General features: G+C 42.1%; 1 protein-coding gene across 1 annotated transcript in view; it reads right to left on the minus strand.

Annotated features, from left to right (window-relative positions):
* The window catches only part of PTPRN2 (protein tyrosine phosphatase receptor type N2), an 815,057-nt gene that overhangs the window by 63,730 nt on the left and 727,215 nt on the right, over positions 1–24,112 (minus strand). Inside the window, exon 16 of the mRNA XM_029077350.2 lies at positions 3,194–3,341. Within this exon, the coding sequence (XP_028933183.1) occupies positions 3,194–3,341 (148 nt within the window). The remainder of the gene's footprint in view (positions 1–3,193; positions 3,342–24,112) is intronic.

Consider the following 24,112-nt stretch of genomic DNA (forward strand, 5'->3'; position numbering starts at 1 on the left):
TTCTTTTTTTCAAAGAAACGTTGCTTTTGGGAGCTCTTATGAGGGATCTGCTCAGATTTTAATAGAGGGTCAAGGAACTTGACCATTACTAAGGTCATTACAGAGAAAACCATCTGCTCTCTATTCCTCCTAGACCAGCACAGGGGCCGTTGTTAGGAACAGAGATGAGGTGAGGTTTGAGTAAAATCAATTGATGGTATTTATGGAGCACTTACTATATGCATAGCACTATACTAAGCACTTGAGTAAAAACTGTTCCATTGCTCTATAAAGGCATATGTTGAGGAATTAACATTACATTTTTTATTTAACATACATTACTTAGTGGTAATGCATCAACTGAAACTGCCGTCTCAGAGGTCACAAATGATCTCGTTCTTGCCAAATCCAAGGGCCTCTACTCCATCCTAATCCTTCTCCATCTTTTAGCTGCCCTCGAAACTGTCGACTACCCCCTTCTCAACCTCAACTTCACTGATACTGCCCTCTCCTGGTTCCCCTCTTATCTCTCTGGCCGCTGATACTTAGTCGCTTTCGTGGGCTACTCCTCTACCTCCCAGCCCTTAACTGTTGAGGTCCCTCAAGGTTCAGTTCTGGGTCCCCTTCTATTCTCCATCTACACCCACTGCCCCGGTTGCTCCCATGACTTCAACTACCACCTCTATTCAGGCGATTCCCAAATCTACATCTCCAGCCCTCATCTCTATCCCTCTCTGCAGTCTCACATTTCCTCCTGCCTTCAAGACATCTCTATTTTGATATCCTGCCATTATCTCAAACTTAACACGTCCCAAACAGAACTCCTTATCTTCCCACCCAAACTCTGTCTTTCCCCTGTCTTTCCCATCATTGTCTCACAAGCCCCTAACCTTGGTATTATCCTTGACTCATCTCTCATTCAACCCACATATTCAATCTATCTCTGAAATCCTGCCTGCTTGATTTTCACAATATCACTAAAATCCACCCTTTCATTTCCATACAAACTGCTACCATGCTAATCCAGGCACTCATCCTCTCCTCCCTGTCTCCTGTCTCTCCCAACATACTTCACTCTGCTGCCCAGATCATTTTTCTACAGAACCATTCAGTCCATGTTTCCCCACTCCTCAAAAGCCTCTAGTGTTGCCCTTCTAATTCCACACTCAGTCACCATACCCCCTCTTACCTCACCTCATCGCTCTCCTACAACAACCCAGCTCGCACACTTCACTCCTGTAATGCCATCCTACTCACTCAATCTCTCTTATCTTGCCACTGACATCTCACGCATGTCCTGCCTCTGGCCTGGAATACCCTTCCTCTTCAATCTTACAGAAAATTACTCTCCTAACCTTCAAAGCCTTACTGAAGGCACATCTCCTCTAAGAGGCCTTCCCTAAGCCCTCATTTCCTCCTCTCCCACTCCCCTCTGTGTCGTCCTGACTTGCTCTCTTTATTCATCCTCATCCCCGAGCCCCAAAGCATTTAAGCACATATCCATAATTTATTTATATTTATAACTGTCTCCCCATCTAGACTGTAAGCTCAGTGTGGGCATGTGCTCTGCACACAGTAAGGATTAACCTGATCCTGGATATCAATCAATTGTATTTATTGAGCGCTTATTGTGTGTGATGCACTGTACTAAGTGGTTGGGAGAGTACAATACAACAGAGTAGGTAGGCATGAGACTGTCTGGCTTTCTGGCAACTCAAACTCAGACCCATGGGTGGTGGTTATTCAGAAATGGGGAACCAAAAACCTATAGAAGTGGCTAGACAGAGCGGAGATACCTCCCTCAAACCATCTATCCAGAGGGTGCCCAGTCCAAACCTGACCCATATCTCACTTAAGAACTTGGTCAGACTCAAGAATCCATCAGGATGCATCTTTTGATCTCATTTTAAAAACAAGCTCAGATAATGAATTCACCTTCAGCTAAGATTCTTGGGGCAGGGAGAACCAAGGGGAAGATAGAAAAAGGAGAATGAAGGGAGGGAGGGAGGAATGTAGATAAGATGCCACTAAAACCCCTGTCAACTTATTCGTGACTTCTCAAACAGCAAGAGCCAACAAGCTTGGGCAGGTGGAGCAGAGTCAAACAATAAAGCCCTCAGGCCGCTCCCCTCAGTTCTTTCCTCCTGTTCCTCTTCCCCCAGGCCCTGAGGTCCTGGGGCCAGGGAGAGCCCCATGAATTCTGGTCCTTAGTGGCTGACATCAGCTAGGAGGCCATCAGTCAGCTATCTCCCATTCTGGCCAGCTGGTGAGGTTTGTTTGTCTTTTTGCTTCTTTACTGATCCTTCAACCTTTTGCTCTCATCCGACTGGCCACCGTACTGATTTGACATAAGGAAAATTGGTTCCTCTTTCCTTCAATTTTCTAGTTTACCCACTGCACTCAAGCAAAGGCACTTCTGGATCACAACTTGCTCAGAGAAACCCATATTTTCCTTCTCAGAGTTCTTTTAAGAACCCTTTAGCCTTTCACACCAAGGGAGACTCTGCTTCCAGCCAATGAATTCATCTAATGAGAAAATATACAACACTTCATTCTAATATTTGGAGTTTGGGTTCACGCAATCCTATCACTTCCCCAGTTGTTCCTCTCAGACGAAATGAGATTTTTTTTGAGCTATCAATATTGATCACTCTTTAGCCTGCCATTCATTATCTATCGAACATTAAGAAACAGCCAGTCCCGGTAGATTTTTCAAGCCATGATAAAGGGGTCATTCGCCAGCAGTTTAAATATTTGGTGAACGGCCTCACTCTACCTCTATTTGCTAACTTCTGGGGTTAAGACTTGGGATGCACGTGGAATTGCTCTCTTAAAGCCAAGGCAAATTCATTGCTCTGAAATGGCTATTATGGCAGCTCTTCCACCTGAAACTGCAATGGGTATTGATTTACATGCTACTGTGCACTCGCAGCATTGAAATTTAGTGGAGCACATCTGGGATTTTTACAAATAAAAACGCCAGTTGATAATCCAAATATCCTACTATATTAGCAGAATAGGTGAATACCAGGAGCTGGTAAGAATCCAGCTGGGGAACACACTGCAAGTCATTTTTTTTTTAGGGAAAAAGAAAAAAGAATCAGAGCACATTTACAATGGCAATGGACCAACACACACAATTCTCCCATTCTCACCCAATAAAAACCACAGGGCCACAAGAGAGGCTCAATCACTGAGCTGAAATTGCACCTACATGTTACTACACTTGGAGAGCGATTCTTCTGGGCATTCTCTTCCTTCTGGGCCACCACGGCTGCATTGGGTTCAGCTTGATAGGCACACAACGCCTCCCACTCCTTCTCCAGGCGGTTCTTATTCTTCAAGTGATCTTCCATATAAGACTGAAATGGAAAAACATAGAAGTCAGGACAGTTTTTTCTTTCTGGGCTTTCAGGACTGCACAAATAAGAGCCAATATCCAATTCAATAAGAGGTTTGAATTGGATTCCAAAATCATAATAGGTCATTGACTGATTGGAAATCACCTAGGGTGAATAAATTCCTCTTGGTGTAGATAAAGTGCATAGTATTCTCCTCTCAAGAACTCGGAGCATTTTGTAACATTTTGCAATATACGAGTGAGGCGTAAGAGATGGGGATTTCTTTTGGTTATCCGAGAAATTATGAGAGAAAAGGGGATTAGGAATCTGTTCCAGGTCACTCGGGAGGAGCTGGGAACAGAAACCAGGTCTTCTGGCCCTGGGTGTCCTTTCTCCTGTTTTTCACCATACAGAGCTTCCCTGAGTAAACAAGCTTCAAATCCCAATTTGGAAACTTCACAGTTTGCAAACTCATCAATCAGTGGCATTTCTGGAGTGCTTACTGCGTGCAGAGCACAGTACTAAGTGATTGGGAGAATACAATGTAACAGAGTTGGGAGACAAGATCCCTGCCCACAGCGAGCTTCTGTGTTGCAAATCCAAACTATACAAGGCAGAGACTGCAGCTAGAGGGATTAACAGAATCTGGGAATTAAGTGGTAGTCATCAGGGAAGGCAGACTTCGGTTGATGCACCCCTCCACCAATAAGAACTTGGGGAGGGCCCCACAGTAATGTATTTACACTTTCAAGGTTTCTTACTTTCCTTTTCCCGATGGAACAATCAGCCTATAGACACTACAGTACAAATGATTCGTGGAAAAGGTTTCACCGAACAAGTCATTCCAATTCACTTTGTTTACTGCAAAATATTTTACATATCCAATCAGCATCGTGTCAGCCTCCTACTTCAAAATGTATTTCAGGAAGGAAAGGCCACCGTGCCCTTTATGAGTGCCTTTTAGAGAAGGTTTCAAAAGCTTTAAGAGAATCTTGTAAAGGAGGAAAAAAAACCAGTTTGCTAAATTGCAATTCCTTCAAGTTTTTACAGCTTGCTAGGATGTGGATTCATCCTACCTGCCAAATGCAACATAATTTGTCAATTAAGAAATACTGTTCCTTAACACAGCCCCAGTTTCTGCTAATTGCAATTATAGACTTTTGGACCATTTCTCAGGTGTGCCATAAAGAATTCATGAACAAAACGACCAAGTGAATGCAGACTGGATATTGGAGCAATGAGGCTTGCATAGAGAAGCAATTTATTGCTCGATGACCACTTATGTTAAACACCAGTCACTGGGTAAGTCTTCCCCCAGGAACTTCTTCCTTTCCTATTTCTTATTTCCTACTTGACTGCTCTTGTTTGTGCCAAATATTAAACAGCTTGTACCATGGAAAAAATGGACCCTAATAATCTGACCCACTGTAATGTCTTGGGTAAGAGCCTTTCTCTAGTGACCAATGGGAGGCCCAAAGAAGGAAACAATAGTTCTCAAGTCAGAACAGGAGAAGCAGTGTGGCCTAGTGGATAGAACACGGGTCTGGAAGTCAAGAAATACCTGGGTTCTAATCCTGGCTCCACTACTTGTCTCCTGCATGACCTTGGGCAAGTCACTCAACTTCTCTGTGCCTCAGTTACCTGATCAGCAAAATGGGGATTAAGACTGTGAGCCCCATTTGGGATAGGGACTGTGTCTAACCTGATTAGGTTGTATTTACCTCAGCACTTAGTAACAGTGCCTGGAACATAGTAAGCACTTAACAAACACCATAAAAACGAAACAAAACAAAATACATTTGGCTTTCAGTGACAGCCAGGCCCCAATCCCATTCAGTGACCCACTTTTTTGTAATGATTTGTCCAACAGAGAAACAACTGTTGGATTCAGGGAAAGCAAGCAAAGTAAAGAACATGTCTGTAAAATGCCCAAAGGAAGCCATATTCTCTGAGGGATAAACTCCCTGTCAAGAAATCATATTTGTTGAATGGATGGCCATGTATGCTCACATTGAAATCAAAATTCATGCAGAAAAGTAACTGCTCCACCCTGTGCAAAAACCATGTTTTCCAGTTAACAGGAACTTGAAAAATGCAGCTAGGTTGGGGCTCCAGGGCACTTGTTTCTATTTATCATCTCTATTATCTTAACAGCTTCCTCCTTCTCCTTTTGGCCTTTCAGCTATTTCATTGCTTATTAGCACCTTGATCCCTCCACTGGGGGTGGGCAGAGGGAGGGGACCTCGGGGAGTTCTCTGAAGATTGGGCATCACAGCTCACCTGCTCATTGGAGTGCCTTGTTTTGCTTTCGCCTCCTCAACTGCAGAGAGATGTGCAGGGGTGAGCTGGTGTCCCCGACTCATCAGCCGTGCTGCCAAGCTGTGAGAGTCCTAAATTGTGTGGTGGACTGGGGCTCCCAGGCCTATGGGGATGGAGGTCCAGGTGGGGGTCTGCAGTAGTAGCATCAGGGAGACTGCTCTGGATCAGAACTCTCAGGGAGGCAAGTGGATTCTGAGTTCCTCCTCTGATGCCTGAGACCGAAGCAGATCTCCCAGTCCACTCCAGGCCCCATGAGTCCCCCGGGGTGGCTCCAGGAATGCCCCAAAAGACCCTGGGTTCCAGTGAGTGTGGACGGGGTTGCCACCAGCTGTTGGCTAGTTGGCGTTGAGCAAGCAGCTGAATGTTTGGGGCCTTTCTTCCATTGTCTGTGATTATAATGATAATTGTGCTACTTGTTAAGTGCTTACTATATGCCACACACTGTACTAGGGGCCAGAGTTGATACAATGTAAGCAGATTGGACACAGTCCTTAACCCTCATGAGGGATACAGTTTAATGGGAAGATAGAGAAAAAAGGTAAAATCCCTATTTTACAAATGAGGAAACTGAGGCCCAGAGAAGTTAAATGACTTTCCCAAGGTCTCTTAGCAGGCAAGTGGCAGAGTAAAGATTAGAACCCAGGGTCTCTGACTCCCAGGCCTGGGCTCTTTCCACTAGACCATGCTAATTCTCACATCTGTGGTTGCAGCGTGTTGGCACCTTGCACTGGTGAGAGGAAAAATGTTGCAATTTAACTGACAAGTCTGTGAGGAAAGAAATGTTTGGACTCCATTTATCCATATTATTCCTGGCCTCATTAATTAGCCCAAATAACCAAGAGAAGATGACAATGTAAACTGATTTCAATGAGAAACAGAGTGCACTAGTGGAAAGAGCATGGGCCTGAATGTGTCTGTTTATTGTTTTATTGTACTCTCCCAAGCACTTAATACAGTGCTATGCACACAGTAAGCACTCAATAAATATGACTGAATGAACAAATGAGTCAGAGACCCTGGGTTCTAATTCTTATCTGCCACTTGCCTGCCATGAGACCTTGGGAAAGTCATTTAACTTTTCTGGGCCTCAGTTTCCTCATCTGTAAAATAGGGATTCAGTACCTGTTCTCAGGTATCTACTTATCAATAATAATAATAATAATATGTATTAAGCACTTACTATGTGCCAAGCACTGTTCTAAGCACTGGGGTGGATTCAAGCAAATTGGGTCAGACACAGATCCTGTCCCACATGGGCCTCATGGTCTCAGACCTCATTTTACAGATGAGGAAAGTGAGGCTCAGAGAAGTAAAGTGACTTGCCCAAGGTCACATAGCAGACAAGTGGTGGAGCCTGGATTCGAACCTATGACCTTCTGATTCCCAATCCTGTGCCCTATCCACTACGCCATGCTGCTAATTATTATTATTATTATTAATAATAATAATGTTGGTACTTGTTAAGTGCTTACTATGTGCACAGCACTATTCTAAGCGCTGGGGGAGATACAAGATCATCAGGTTGTCCCACGTGAGGCTCACAATCATAATCCCCATTCTCCAGATGAGGTCACTGAGGCACAGAGAAGTGAAGTGACTTGCCCACAGTCACACAGCTGACAAGTGGCAGCGGCGGGATTCAAACCCATACTATTCTCCCTTTTACTTAGACTGTAAGCTCCATCTGGCACAGGGACTGGGTTATCCTGATTATCTTGTATCATATCCCAGTGTTTAGTTACAGTGCTTGGCACATAGTAAGCCCTTAACATATACCACAATTATTTTTTTTTCCCCAAACTTCCTACTGTCTACCTGAATTTCACACATCTTTCAAGCTAGTCTCAAGAAAATGCCTCTGCTCTCCTTTGTATTAGAAGGGATAAAGGAACTAGTGTATTCATGCCTGTGTCTCCGCCCAGACCCTACTCTCCACACCTATTACCATTATTGTCGTACTTACTAAGTATTTACACGGTGCTAAGCACAAGACTGGAAGCAGTTCCCAACTCTAAAAGGGCTCACAGTCTAAGACGTAAGGACAACAGGTACCTCAGGCCCATTTTACAGATGAGGAAATAAAGGCATTCATTCATTCAAATGCCTCTTGTAAAGCTCTGTACTGTTTGGGAGACTACAATACAACAATAAACAGACACACTCCCTGCCCACATCGAGCTAGAGCAGTTCTGTTTGGACAGTGCTGACACTAGAATTCAGGTCTCCTGATTCCCAGGTCCATGCTCTTTCCATTAGGCCAATCCTCTCTCTGAATATAAATCCTGATTACTTCACAGGAGCTTAGCAGCTTTGAAAAATCATTCCAATGTGATGTCTAGTGTTATAAAAGTATAACCACGCTTTAAATGGCAGGCTGATTTGAATCTTAAAATATAAACCACATACTCCTCACTGTTTGGCTGCCTGGTAACAAAACCTGTCACACCGAATGGTCGTTAACTCTGTCACAAATGGAGGTGTACTGCACAGTGTCATCCCGATACAGAGAATCATGGTGACAGCATGTTTTTGATATCGCATTATCTAACATTTAAACCAGATGTAAATATTGATCAACTTCTCCTGCCTTAAATGAACAAAGGGAATTGATTAATTACCACTTCCAGTTTCAATATCTTTTTGCAAGGAGCGATTGGAGATGGTTTTTAAAGCCCAGTCTGGAAAATGGAGGCAAAAACATTTCCCAGCAGGCCACTTTTGGTCCTGGCTCTGATTTGGGCAAATGCTCTTTTCAGACATGTCATCATGAGCAGAAAATGCCTCTCAGTAAAACATGAGCAATCTTCAAATGAAAAGCCATGGCAGGTTTCATTTAATCTCAGTCATTACCTATGAAAGGGATGGTGGATAGTATCTTAATTCCTAAACAGTGCTATGCAACCAGTTTGGGGGGAGTTAATAAATGCTAAATAAATAAATAAATGGTTCTGCAAGTATTCTTGAATTTCTAAATTATATTGCAAGGAATTCAAAATAAGAACTCAATGTTGAATTTAGGTTTGTGACATTATTTTCCTCACTGATAATTAGGTGATCAAAAGACACAGTTTATTACATCTAAATGGAAATAAAATGTTCACTCACTGCATAGTAATAGACTCAGTTCTCCCATCACACATCTTTTCACTGCATGTCTTGGATAGAACACTTCTAGTGAATTTGGAAACCTTTTTCTGACAACATGTGCCTATCTAGGTAGAACACAGTGAGCTATCAGAAAGAACAATTGGTCACACGCTTATTGTGTCAGTGAAGTTACATGTATTAAAATTGCTAGTTTGTATACTATATTGCATATACACATGGTTGTATAAATGTAGTGTAACCTTACAATATTGACTGCTGGATTATAAACTTGAGGGCAGACTTTGTGTCTACAAATTCTTATTATACTCTCCGATGTGCTTAGTGGAGTGTTCTGCAAAGAATCTATGTTTAATGCAAACTATTGATTGATTGGGTGAATATAAACACAGGTTTTTCTGAATGTGAAGCTTATCAGGAATGAAACACCCATGTTATAGGAGAACTGAGAATAAAAGCAAGCTTGCTGCTGACTGTCTATGCCTTTTCCTCACAATTGGATCTGCTCCGAATTTTTCTATTAATATTTTGATACAATGCTATTTCTACAATAAAGTTATTTTACAGTAGAATCATCTCCCCTTGTTAGATATGCACATCTCTACAGCTATTCTTTTTTCAGCTTTCTGGGTAATGAAGGTCATCACCTCTTAGAAAGGTTCCTCGAGAGAAGGAACCAGCCTGAAAAGGCCCAACAGTTTAGCCACTTATTTCAAGCAATAACAAAATGAACCTCGTAGTATATTTTCCTTAAAAACACCACAGAAGGCTAAATGGCCCTGGTTTTCCCCTTTTAAGAGGAGAGGGGGATTGATGTTACAGACTTGGAGAACAGCATTCAATTATACATTCTATTGCTTTGTTTCTCACATGTTCACTCCTAGCTGCCAATTTGGGAAAGCAGCCCTTAGCCTCCCAATCTCACTTGTTTTGTTTTTCTTACCAACACCTAAATTCTTTCCGGATGTCAAAGCCCAGGCTGAAATGTCAGAGGATTCCTGCCTCTTAAGTGTTGGTCCTAGTAAGGCCCAAGCCATTGATGGTTTTATGTGACAATTAAACAGAATCCCAGAATAAGCATTAGCCAGGAGAAAGATGGAGAAATGAAAAGAAGGGAATTTAAAATTAACTGATCAATCCCTCTCAGGTATTTTATCTTCTTGCAGAGCGTTCCAATTGTCCTTTTAAAGAGACAGATTGCATCATATTTTGGTGCCCATCCCGGGTGGCTGGAATGTCTTAACGAAGTGCCCATCTGTCCATGAAGGCGGCTGGAGGACTTGTCCTGCAGTGCTGCCAATAGCGGCAGTTTGTATCCCCTACCTGCAAAGTCTTGACTGACCCAAAGCTTGAGCCTCCATGGCCCTGGGTGCCACCCTGGGGAGGAGGATGACCTGAATTGGTGCAGGCCAGGAACTGACCTTGCAAACCTCCTCTGGACCTGGACCAAACCTGACCCCTCAGATCCGGGCCTGGTGTGGGGAGGAAGAGGAGGAGTCAGAGGAATGCCAACGGCCGATTGGATTGTTATCTTGTTTGGGGCTCACTCGACTGACCCACTAACCCTTCATGCCTCTGGGATGTGTCTCTGCTGACTCCTCCCCTGGAGCCTGTTCCTCAACTCCAGGAAGCTGGGGAATGGGATGAGGAGCCCCTCTCCTACCAGGGCTGGAGTCCAAAGGGGTAGGAGGGTTTGGTTTTTCCCTGGTCTGCTCCAGCCCAGGCTGACAGAGGAAAAAGTCTAGGAGTACTGAAGGGGGGTAGGTTGATGGATGAAGTGTGATGGAGAATCAATAAATCAGTGGCATTTAGTAAACAATTACTGTGTGCAAACCACTGTTCTATATGCTTGGGAGAGTACACTGTAATAGAGTTGGTAGACAAGATCCTTGCCCTCAAGGAATATACAACCTAATCAATCAATGGTATTTACTGAGCTCCTACTTTGTGCAGAGCACTGTATTAAGCACTTGGGAGAGTACAGTGACAATATAATAATAATGATGATGATGATAATAATTATGGTATTTGTTAAGTGCTTACTATATGCCAGGTGACTGCACTAAGCGCTGGGGTAGATACCAGGTAATCGGATTGGACCCAGTCCCTGTCCCACATGGAATTCAGAGTCTTAATCCCCATTTTACAGATGAGGAAACTGAGGCACACTACAACAGAATTAGTAGTCACGTCCCTGCCCATAACAAGCTTACAACCTAGTGGATAGAAACCAAATATTGGGGGAGAGAAGACAGTAAGAGACGTCCTACAGTCACATTTGTACATAAATATTGGTATAAAGGATTCTGTTTTTTAATAATTTTTACAAAGCCCATGACCTCTAGAACTGAACCCCCTATTTCTCACAGACTCAATGGCTCAGGAGAAGAGTTTCAAGGTGAGTTGTTTTCCGAGAATGCAACAGTTTTCAAGAAAGCAAAGCTGTTCTGAATAATGTTTCACCTGCAATAATAAGAGCAATTTTAATCTCAAGGTGACATCTTACTGCTTAAATTTGGCTTAAATAATTCACACTATCACCACGAATCCTGGAAGGGGCTGCAGCTTTATCACACACATATGTGGGCACATTAACCCTTATCTAATGAAATGGAATGCGCTTTACCTAAGTCTCCCCAAATTGAAATCATTGCCTGAAATTTCCACTACAGAATCCAAAGGATAAATAATTACCATAATTCAGTACTTTAAATGCATTTGTTCATACTTATCAATATTTTATCATATTTGGGAAGGATAATGGCATGTTAGGTCGATTACTCATACTTGCCTTATTAAAACAGTATCGCTTTCACTGGAGTCAGGCCTAGTACCTTCAGGCTTGAGTCCTCTCTTACCCCTTTAAGAAACATTATTAAGACTCCCGTTTCTCTTGCCCACTGACCTAAGTTCCTCTTCTTCCTCAGAGTGGATGTCACATAAGCCACCTCGAGGAGAGGATCTGGGGCAACTGGCCGTTTTCGAGATACCCTACTGCACTTATGTACATATCTTTAAATTATATTTATAATAGATTTATATCCATTTATATTGATGTCGGGCTCCCCCTCTAGACTGTAAGCTCAATATGGACAGGGAATGTATTTGCAAATTCTGTTGTACTGTACTCTTCCCAGTATTTAGTACAGTGCTCTGCATGTAGGAAGTGCTCAATAAATGATTGATTGGTAAACGCTCAGTAAATACCACAGATTGATTGATTGATTAGAACCTTGATAAATGTGTCTCAAGGCTCTTCTTTATGAGACTACCTTGCCTGGGGACTGCACAGAGACAAAAATGACTGTAACTGATTGGGTACTGAGATTGCTTCTTGGACGTAATTTAATTGGGGTGTCATTAGAATCGAAGGGAAAAATCTCCGCAATCTCTAAGAAGCCGAATCTGTTAGTACTAACCATCGTATCATAGCAGATACAACTAAAACTTACAGCCGATATGAAGTAATATAATTCTTTCAGCTCACAAGGTGTTAAGTGGCAACTAGTGCTTTATTTGCCTCAATTAATACACCCCTTGATGCAGTGGATAGTGTTGTCTCCCCCTCTCTTAATGCTGTGATAATGGAGTTTTGTAGCGGGTAAAAGGATTATTTCAATCCAATCAGCAGGTGCTGGGATCAGTGTGTGTCAGACAAACACTTGGCTAATCCTTTTTCTTACAGTTCCCAGCTGCCAAAGGGGCTCAATGAAATCCAAATGAAATAGCAGCCTACAACCTGGTGTGGACTGACACAGGTTTTTCAGCTCTGTTAAAACTCCTGAAAATTACATGTTATCTTGACCTTTGTTCGAGTTGAAAAGGACAGGGTGTGAATTTTTTTGAGAGAGAGAGAGAAAAAGAGTCACTAAAAAGGAATAGTGAAACAGTAAGGATACTGGAGCCTTGCCTTAACACACACACACACAAACACACACACACACACTCCTCCCCCCTCTACTCCCCATCTTCTCTTTTCAAGAAAGCTACAGTGCACTCCTGTCAGTGATCTCTAGAGATGGCCAATGCCTTCCAGGTCTGCAGCCATAAAATAAATCTAAACTGTGCCATTGAAGCTGCAGCCACACAATTACAATCCTATAAGTGAACTTTCACCAAAACACGAGAGATGGATTAAAGTTAGTTTTTTAAAGGAATATACTGACTTCTCTGAAAGCACTACTTTTAACCTGTTCCTTGCATTCCTGCATACTTTCATTTACTGAAGCAATAATAATAAATAATAAAGATAATAATAATAATTAAGTGCTTACCATGTACCAAGCACTGTACTAAACCCTGGGGCAGGGGCAAAATGATCAGGATCCACATGGGGCTCACAGCACGAGGAAGAACGGTTATTAAATCCCCATTTTGCAGATGAGGGAACTGAATCACAGACAAGTTCAGTGACTTGCCCAAGGTCACACAGCAAATAAGTGGTGGAGCTGGGATTAGAATCCAGGTTCTCTGACCCTAGGCTCATGCTCTTTCCACTAGGCCACACTGATTTCTTACTGAACTGACAAGTACAGGTATTTAAAGTACATGTGTTTTGTGAAGTGACTTTAAAGATAAGTGCTTTAAAAATCAAATAAAATTAAAGTTATGCTAATTAAGACAGGAAGAAAAAAACCAACCAGAGAATAGTACAGCCCACCCTCTCTCGGGATCATGAGCCTCTTCTGGACCAGGAGCTTGGAGTGAACCAATGTACTGCATTTTTTCTCTGTTCTTGCCCGGTTTGCAAGACACACACTAGACAATCTTAATCAATGCAATTGCACATACACATACATACACAAACACCCTCCCCTCTCTATTCCCCTCTCTTCTTATCAGAAAAATACAGTGCATCCCAGTCAGCGTGCCCTTCCATGATCTCAAGTGCTTAGTACAGTATTCCACACACAGTAAATGCTCAATAAATACGATTGACTGATCTCTAGAGGTGGTCAATGCCATTTTGCAAACTCATGAGGCATGCTGCCATTTGGCTTCACCACCACCTTGAAATGTAATGTTAATTTTACTGTTAAACTCCAAGAAAGAATATTAAAAGGGCAAGCTAATTGTTTTGAGCTGGCATATATCCACAGAGATATCAATGGATACAGATTAAATTCAAAGACTTTTGTTTGGGGGTGACGTGCATTTTACATATTGACTATTATATAGAAAATATATGATTTTGACAGTTGTATACAAAATGCACCCTACTGAAAACAGCAATGATAAAATAGTCACTTAACTTCTCGGTGCCTCAGTTACCTCATCTGTAAAATGGGGATTAACTGTGAACCTCAAGTGGGACAACCTGATTACCCTGTATCTATCCCCGTGCTTAGAACAGTGCTCTGCACGTAGTAAGCGCTTAACAAATACCAACATTATTATGCATTCTTGCCAAATGACATGCAAATTGTTTGCAAATATATTTTTATATTTTTAAAATATTTTTTAACACACACACACAATTTCCCACCAAATCCCCAGGATGGTTGGGATTAGATGGATCAGCTGAAAAGTCTAACTTTCAGCTTCAAGTAACCTCGCTATACACAAAATTTATAACCGAGAGTAAATGGAACAGATATTAAAATGGAACCTGCATAAAAAGACCAATACAATCCAACTCCCCATCGACAGGGAGAATTCTGTTTTGAATCCCAAATCACATGCCACCTTAGCCTCACCTGGCCTGAGGACTGGGTGCTTCCAGGGCGCTCCCAATAAAGAGATGTTGAAGGGCATGTCCGGAGAACATTCTCCTACTCTCCCAAACACTTAGTACAGTGCTTTGCACACAGTCAGTGCTCAATAAACATGACTGAATGAAGTCCAGCAGACAAGATGGAACACAAAAGCTGGTTCCCAGTTTGGGCCGGGGAGGGGTGGGGGAAAGCATGCATATGTGTTCATGTGTATGTGTTTGTGTGTGTGCTTATGATACAGCGAATTCTACAGCATGAAGCCTGTACATTCAGGCAACCTGATGTTGGGTGAAGGGTGGATACATTTGTGAGCAGAATGAAAATAAGCATGAAAATAACACTAGCCTGTGAGCCTAGGGAGGACTTAAAAGAAAATTGGACATCAGGCCAAAAAACAAATAAATAAATAAATAACCAATGACTATATTCTGCTTCTCCTTTCCACTCCCTTTTTGTTTGGTTTCCATGGGAACCTATATTCGTGGAGGAGATTCCTGAGGGTATTTGATGTAGGCAGAGGCTTGGTTCTCAAGACCGTGGAGACGGGATGCAGTAGGATGAGTCAGGAATGGCTGACAAAAGAATCAGTGAGATTATTTTTTTATCGGTTTTGTACATTTTTACATTCCCTTAACTTGGAAATTATACAGACTTAAAAATGCAGCCTCCAAATCCAATTCAGGCAAGACCTTCGAAATAAAAAAGCGATATACGGAACTGCATCACAGAAGGCAATCTGGAAGAGTGAAAAATCAGATATAATGTGCCTGTGGGTGTCTGCCCTGAGCTATATAAGAACTCTGGAATCAGTTCCCCTAGTCCCATTGACTTTTGTGTTAGCTCCTCCCTGGACTTATATCCCCCTGGCCGGAGCACGTTTGACACTTAGGCAGGAGCATTCTCTTTTTTGAGCCCCAAGATAGCTTCTGGTACAGGACTCCTGTTTTTACAGATTCTATCCATTTTTGTGGGTCTTTTAGGCAATCCCAAAACCCTAAACCATTATTTCTGGATTTTTGGAAAGATTTCACAGGTATTTGAGAGCTCTTGGCTTTCATCCATTTGATGCTCCAGAAAAGACTAAAATCCAGATGTTGCCTTGATTTCTCTTCCAGCAGCTGCTGGTCACCTCTTCCCCTGACCTGACTGCCCGAGGCCCGAGGCTCGCTGGAGCCCTAGGCTTCGGGACTTCCAGAAGCAGAGGCAGGAGTAGGAAAATGGAAGGGCTGCCTTTGGACCTCTAAAATGAAATCTCAAGGTGACTTTGTATGAAGGAACATGCATTTGTGTGCTTGCAGGTGCCATTGTCTTGTGAGGATGTTTCGTTCGTTTCTATTATAATGGGTCTTTCCAAGGCCAGAGAAAAAATGATGCATCAGAACTGCCATAACATGTGTGACCTTGGGCAAGTCACTTAACTTCTCTGTGCCTCAGTTACCTCATCTGTCAAATGGGGATTAAAAAAACTGTGAGCCCCACGTGGGACAACCTGATCACCTGGTATCCCCCAGTGCTTAGAACAGTGCTTTGCACATAGTAAGCACTTAGCAAATACCACAATTATTATTATTATTATGTGTCTTCAGTATCCAATTTGGAGCTCAACATGATGGAAGAATTACAGAATGTTCTTCCCCAAACATGAGTCTTGTTCTAGTATAACATGACCTACAAGCTGCTGCAAGTAGACTTACAGAGGAAGCAGTTGTGCACATATTTGTGGTATTGATCACACTGTGAAGCTGTGAAACTCTGCCTCCGCCTTACTATGCTCTTCTGATTCAGAATTTGATGTTTCTTTCTGTTTTTTCAACTTTATAGGATTTAATGCAGTAAAACGAGTGACAAGAGTATAAAGTGTTCTGCTGGTGATGGACATAAGTGTCACTCATAGTGGTATCCTCAAATTACCTGTTTCCCACCCATGGATAATAATAATCATGATAATAAATGGTTACTACGTGCCAAGCACTGTGCTAAATGTTGGAGGTAGATACAATACAATCAGATTGGACACAATCTCTGTTCCCACATGTGTGGAACAGCTTCTTGAGAAAATAACAGTAGAATGAGAAAAGTAAGGGATGGGGAAAAGGCAGCAAAAAAGACTGAGAAGGAATAGACTGAGACAGAGGAAGAGAAGTGCTTTGCTGAAACCAAGGCTGGAGATTTTCTGGGAGAAAGGAGTGATCCGTGGTGTCAGAGGAAGCTGAGAGGTCAAGGGGGACTGGGACTGAGTAGAGCTCGTTAGTCTTCCTCAAAAGGATGTTACTGGTGAGTTCAGTCTCAGTAACAACCAGATTGCAGGCAGTTGAGAAGAGAGTATTTCCAAATTAGCTCAAAGCTGTTTAAGGTCATGCAGACTTGGATTTTAGGTCAGGTGGCTTCATCTGTGGCATGATTCCTGGGAATATGTCTTTTACGTTGTACTCTCCCAAGCACTTAATAAAGTGCTCTGCACACAGTAAGCTCTCAAGCAATATAACTGACTGATGGACTGCTCAAATATTTCAAAGAACCACAGTCAACCACAAGACCCACGGAACATGTAAAAACTTTAAACACCTTTTTATTCTTAGTGTACGCAACATTTTGTCCCTGCTTGCACAGTGCAAATGGGGGCTGCACGGAACGCAAGAGAAAGAAGCTGTGCTCACCATGTGTGGGCAGAAAGCAGCAACGGGAGGTCCTTTGGCCAAGTCAGCAGAGCAGTAGCAGGAGGCCTGGGCCAGAAAAGCTGAGGCTTGGCGAAAGCAGGGGCCAACATGAGAAGGCAGCAAAGTCTATAGGAGGAGATTGGCAATGGGACCTGCCAGAGAAGACTGCTGACCGCAAGCCCAAGGAAGGCTGACAGAAGACAGCAAAGGCTGAAGGAGGTGGGCCCAGCCCACAAAGAGTGAGCGGGAGGAGGAGGGAGTGAAGGCAGTCTGTTGGATGTGAATGCTCTTAGGGAGATGCTGGGAGGGAGCAGTGTCTAGAGCCACCTAAGCTACAGAGACCCGAGGTCCTGCCGAGGTCCATGGTCCTGCCTTACCTCCAAGGCCACTTGTCTCTGGGGCCCAAGACCCAGAAAACAGAGAAGGGCACGTGGGGCCCAGAGGAGTCAGGTAGAAGACCAAAGAGGTGGGGGAAGGCAGAAAAAGAGAAGAGGAAAAGAGGGACATTTGGAGAAGTGGGAAGATCTCGAGGGATGAGCTGAAAGAGCCGGGTTCTAATCCTAGCTCTGTCACTGTCCTGCTCTATGATCGTGGGTGAGGCACTCACTCTCTGACCATCAGTTTTCACCTCCTTAGAGTGGGGTAAGATACCTGCTCTTCATGCTCTTTAGATTGTGAGCCCCACGTGGGGCACTGTATCCAATCTAGTTACCTGTCTCTGTACTTCAGAGCCAAGCAAAGGGCTTGGCCCATAGTGCTCCCCTCTGAACTGTAAGCTCGTTTTGGGCAGGGAGTGTGTCAGTTTATTGTTATATTTTACTCTCCCAAGTGCTCAGTACAGTGCTCTGCACACAGTAAGCACTCAGTAAATACGATCGACTGACTACACCTTACTATCATTATTACTATTATCATCACATGTGGGAAGAGAACCTGCCTACCAACTCTGTGGTACTGTACTCTCCCAAGCACTTAGGTCAGTGCTCTGCACACAATAAGTGCCCAATAAATCCTACTGATTGACTGATCATCATAAGGAGCAATGAGGAGAATAAAGGAGGGGGCAGGAAGAAACTAAAAGAACTGATGAAATTAGAAGATACATTAACAAAAAAGTGAGGAAACCCAGGGGAATGGAGGGGAACAGAGATAGATATGCCAAAATAGCATGGACGATTTACTGGTCTCAGCTGGTTTAAGAATAATGTGGTTTGCACAGGCTTTCCTAGAATGAAGGGCAAGCAGTTTCATTAACAACAACAATCATCCCTTACACCTTGTTCCTTGTTTTTTGCAGATTCAGAACACTTCTAAGTCACACAGCTAGGAAACCTGGTTCACTTTTTCAATAGAGATGAAATGGACAAAAGCAAGGCAAGAAAGACGTTAAGAAGCAACCAAAATTGATTTTGGTTCAGATCATTTACAGTGTGGATAACCTAGGACATTTTCCCTGAAATGTTGGAAACCTAACATTTTGGCTTTAAATTCTGGTCCAAGAGGTCTGTGAAAAGTGTTCTCTGTTTGGACTGAGCTACCCCTTGTTCTAGTTTTGTTGGCAGCTTCTAATCCATTTTTCAGTTTGGGTAATTTTGGTATCAAGCCTAAGCCCCCTCTTCATTCTCAACTCAATAGGGTCCTCTTCCTTTCCTGCCCTACACTGAGAACATCAGTGATAAACCTTCCCATAAACTCTTTATTTTGCCAAGTCCTGTCATTTTAATTCATCATCTCCCACACCACCACAGAGAGGTAGGATACTGCCAATACTGGATATCAGTTTTACAGGTGGGAATGAAGCCCACAGAGGTGATAGTTTGCTCACTCACTCTGCAGGTTAGGAGTCAATGGTTTTAGCTCGTTGAATGTAAATCGTTCAAAGCATTTGCATTTCTAGAAAAATATTGAATGCATTTCAGCCTGGGAGGAAAGTATAAGGTTATGTGTGTGTGTGTTCAATTCCACATTCATGTGCACAAAAACAGTCTATGTATATAGTAAGGCAGCTCCTCCCAGTGCACAAATCAAGGCCTGACAGTTCTGTATTAACTCTTTCAGGCCACCTGGGTTCCATTTATGAAATTGCTATCACAGTCCCCTGAAAGGTACCCAGGTGGGCTGGACGGAGTTAATGCCAGCCACACAAATTACAGGGGACCCAAAGGCCCTGGGCCTAAGAGAAATTAGACCTGGCCTAAAAAGTAATCAGCCTCTGGGCAAGAATGGATTTTAATAAAACCTGGCAGAGCACAACCCACAACTCTCGTTCTGCACATCTTTGGGCTTCCACTGAGTGGCAGCTTCTGCTACTCGCTCCTACTGGATGTAGCATCGCTAGAGCACTGGATATATTTTTTTGTTTGCTGACGGATTTTCTGAAGCTATTCATTAGGCAACCCAACTTGCCACCAATAAGTAAACACATGCACTGAAAGAATCTTGCTGAAAGAATGCATATAAACAGCATACCCTCTCCACAACAGCATTCTGCCTGCAAATCCTCACTGAATCCACAGAGGGTTTCAGACAGATTGATGGTAATCTGGCTACTCATTAATAAAGTGTGTTGGAATCCAGTCTGATCAAAGGAGGTGTAATTAACCAGATATTTGCATAGCCCAATAGATTGCCAAGACCATCATTCCTGAAATGGTTCTGGAAAAATTACACCGGATAATTCTTCAGACTATATTCATGACCTCCTTTAAAGTAGACAACCGTTCAGATTAGTGGGAAGACTAGTCAAAAGTGGTAGATATGAAATACTACCAATTTTAATCATAATTTAAATAATACTACTAGTAGTAGCAGTATTCACTGAACACCCACTCGGGGTGGTGATGGCACTCAAGGAGCTTACAACTCTCTTCTAAGGCAGACATCTTGATGCATCTTACCTTCACTGATGCCCCTTTCTCTATTAAAATACAGGGGTACTAATCCCCAATTCACTCCTGGAATACACATGCAGCAAGTAACCTCACCAGCAGCTTTGTCTCCCACGAAATATTCCTTCATTTAAAAAAAAAAAATATTTGCCCCCTGCTGTCAAACTCAGACAAATTCAAACTGCTTCTCAGAAAATGGCTGTTTCAAATGGTAAATGCCTGTCTCAAAAACCTCTTTTAACTAAGCCAGTTTCCTCAAAATTATTTTAATAAGAAAGATTAACAATTTCAACATTAGCTGCTAATCCCCTTTCATTTGAAACTGCTGATAAAATTCTTTGCTTGTCATTCAAATAGTAAGTAATAATTACAGATTGGAGGCTTCCTTCTCTTGCTTCATTAATAGTAAATTGTATGGAAGTCAGAAGCATAAGTCAGCTTTGATACATCTCAAAATGCAATTTCCATAGCTTTCCTAGGCTATGTACAATTAATTACACAGTTAATAAGGGAAATATGTTAATGAACGAAAATGCATTCATCCAAACCACCTGCCTTTACTGAGTTTCTTTTGTGTTTTTTCTTCTTTATTTCTGTAAATTTGGCCTATAGACAATGAAAAACAGCATGGAAAATTTTCACTACCTTTTATTCTGTTCACACAAGTCAAAAGAAAAAATATAACCAATTCATAAAGTGTTTTGATTTTATGAAAGTTAAATGCTTTTGTCATTCTTTAAGAATCTAACTATGCATCCATTGCATTTTTCAACTAAGGTGCGTTCCTCAAGCAGACATATTCTTAAAAAGATCTTATTTCTATCATTGAGGCATTAATTTCCCTGCACTACACATTTTAATAAACACTGGAAAAACTATGGGAATAGAAGGAAAGTATAAACTCAGACAAACCTCAATCATTCTAAATTTATTCATAGATCCTAATTTCTAGTCTCATCCTTTATAATTCAATTCCTGTCACTGTTTGGTAATCAAAGTCTGACTAAAGACAGCACAATACAGAAACCAGTCTTAACTTTTCTAGGAAAGTTCATGTCACTTCTGAGTTTTGATATTAAGCAGAAATCAGCATAATGTAACCAGGAAAAATAACAGCCGGTCTGATGAAAACACAAGTTTCTGGATGCCTTTTACAAATGATATTACCCATAATGAAGAATTGATTAGCAAGTGAGCATGAGTAACATAAGACCATATAAATGTGTAAATATATGTTCTTCCTAAAATTGGAAAATTGAGAATTTGGTTTCAACATTTCCCTCATTATGTGGATATTCAAAATCCTCTACGAGGTTAATAACTTTCCAGCTATATTAATATGTAGAGATCAATTTAATACTGACAGTGGTAGTAATGGTAGAAAGGCATTGTGGGGAGAGGCAGGGAGATGAGTGAGCTTCAGGGGAATACAATCCCGGAACCTCATAGTATTGTTTAACAACATACCCTTAATTAAGAGAAGGGCCCTCAGAGAAAATAATTTCAATCTTATTGAGGGAAGAGAACCGTCGACTGAGAAGCTGCAGAGCAAAGTAACCCAAGGACTGTTACAGAGTACCTTTGACCAGAAGCAGCATGGCCTAATGGAAAGAACCCGGGCCCGGGGAGTCAGAAGGACCTGGGTTCTAATCCTGGCTCCACCATTTATTTGCTGGGTGATCTTAGGCAAGCCAGTTAACTTCTCTGTGTTTCAGTTACCTCATCTGTTAAATGGAGATTAAGACTTTGAGCCCCATGTGGGATATGGACTGTGCCCTATCCGATTAGCTTGTATCTACTCCAATGCTTAGCACAGTGCCTGGCACATTCATTCATTCATTCAATTGTATTTACTGAGTGCTTACTGCATGCAGAGCTCTGTACTAAGTGCTTGGAATGTACAATTCATTGTAAGCACTTAACAAATACCACAGAAAAAAGACCTCACAGCATGTAATCAACAAGGAGCAGTACTCCTTCAGTTGGGGAAACTGAGGCACATTGCCAGGAATTAATGTTGCTGGCTGGCCGGCTGGTCCGGAAGCCAGAACTCCCAGTGTTCAGGCCACATGCTTATCATCAGACCACTATCTTCCCAGGGTGATATGAAAAAGCCCCCAGTAATCGCTTTGACTCTTCAAATGACGTCAGTGGTTACAACAGGGAGACCTTTCAGGAAGGGGGAAGAGAGGAGTTGGTTGCCTAGCAACACACAGACAGCTTCTCTCCCATTAAAAAGCACTGGGTCTTTTCTTAGCAGTAGTCTTTTATATGCTGCACCACTGATGTACTTATTATCATTTTGTGATTAAGTTTTTAGTAAGGATAAGGGATTCCTACTAGCGCAGTTAGGGTTACCTGGACTAGCAAGTAGTTGGTCAAAACTCAATCCTAGAACAACCCCTTGAAAACCACACAGGAAGACTTTGGCAAGCTCACTCCCAAAGAAGATTGCTCTCACTAAAATTATTCTCTTTCCACTCTTAAACTTTCCCGAATGGGCAGGGAAGAGTGTGCATTGGTGAAGACCTAAAAGTATAATCATCTCACCAGGGATCTGGCTAAAATCAATGAGATCCTCAGATAGCCCCAAAGTTCAGTTGAACCTCTTCCCCAACCCAATTATTTTCATGGGACAGCTAAGAAAGAGGAAACCCTGATTGCTTTGATTTTCACCTTCTTCAGCGAAGGTTGATATGGTTGGAATTTAAGCATCAAGAGGAAGTATGAGGAAAAGCAAGAAGCCTGGATAATTTCATAAACTTTGTCATCATTCCCTAAATAAGAGTTTGTTGTCAATTAATTTTAAGGGTGGGACATGGGAGGATGTCTCTCTTGTCAATGATTTAAACTCTTGAGGGTAAATGATAATGGCCCTTGCTAAATGCATTATGAAAAATATACATACCCAGGGTTGTACCAAGTGTTTTAATCGATCCATCAATGATATTCATGATGATGTTTTTGATAATAATAATAATAATGGAATTTGTTTTCTATATGCCAACTGCTGGGTATTCAAGATAATCAGATTGGACCCAGTCCCTGAACCATAGGGGGCTCACAGTCTAAGGGGAAGGGGAAACAGGTATTAAATCTCCATTTTACAGGTGAGGGAACTGAGGCACAGAAAAGTTAAATTAGCAAGTGGTAGAGTTAGGATTATAATCCAGGTCCTCTGACTTTTGGGCCCATGCTCTTGCCACCAGACCATGCTGCTTCTCGCTTATTGTGTATAGAGCATTGTACTCAGTACTTGGGCGAATACAACACACCAGAGTTCATAGAAACAAGCCCTGTCTTCAGTAAACTTTCAATCTAGCTGGGGAAAACAGACATTAAAATAGCTTACAGGTAGGAACCATTGAACCAGATAGGATTTCACGCAATTTCATTCTTTTTGTTCCCCTTTCCACAAATGGTTGGACCATCAGACCTACTATATCCAACCACGAGCAGCCTTTATAATTGCAATAAGAGAAGCAGCAGCAGCAGCAATACATTAGGCTCTTTCTGGCACCCCAGATCATGCAATCTCATACTGTAGCACAAGAAGCAGGACTTCTAAGTTAAGGAAATTGGCAGCTAGTGATATCTGCCCCACTTCCTGATTTTCCTATCAACAAATCAATGGTATTTATTGAGTACTTACTATGTACACAGCACTGCACTAAGCACTTAAAAAAGTACAATACACAGAGTGGGTTCCTGACCACAAGGAGCTTAGAAGAAGACAGGCATTAAAATAAATTACAAAGAGGGGCATTTACTTAGCACTTATTGTGTGCAGAGCACTACTACTAAGTGCTTAGGATAATTCAGTGCAATAGAGTTGGTAGAGACAATCAAGGCATTAACAATCTAGCCTGAAGAGAGGAAGACCAAGACAGGATGAAGGGGGAAAACAAAGGAAAGCAAGCTTTATTTGAACACATTTTACCTAGGAAAATGCCTGTGTGTTTTGTAGGAGGCAACAGAGGGGAAAAAGTAAGGGAACTCTTTAGCTACTGTTTAGAACATAAGATCAATGAATTAGTGCAGTACTTTCTGGACTAGGGCAGTCTGGGAATCTACTTCGGTAATTAATAGTTATTTAGTTTTTTCAAAAA

Source organism: Ornithorhynchus anatinus, chromosome 13, assembly GCF_004115215.2.
Source record: "Ornithorhynchus anatinus isolate Pmale09 chromosome 13, mOrnAna1.pri.v4, whole genome shotgun sequence".
Classification (NCBI taxonomy): Eukaryota; Metazoa; Chordata; class Mammalia; order Monotremata; family Ornithorhynchidae; genus Ornithorhynchus; species Ornithorhynchus anatinus.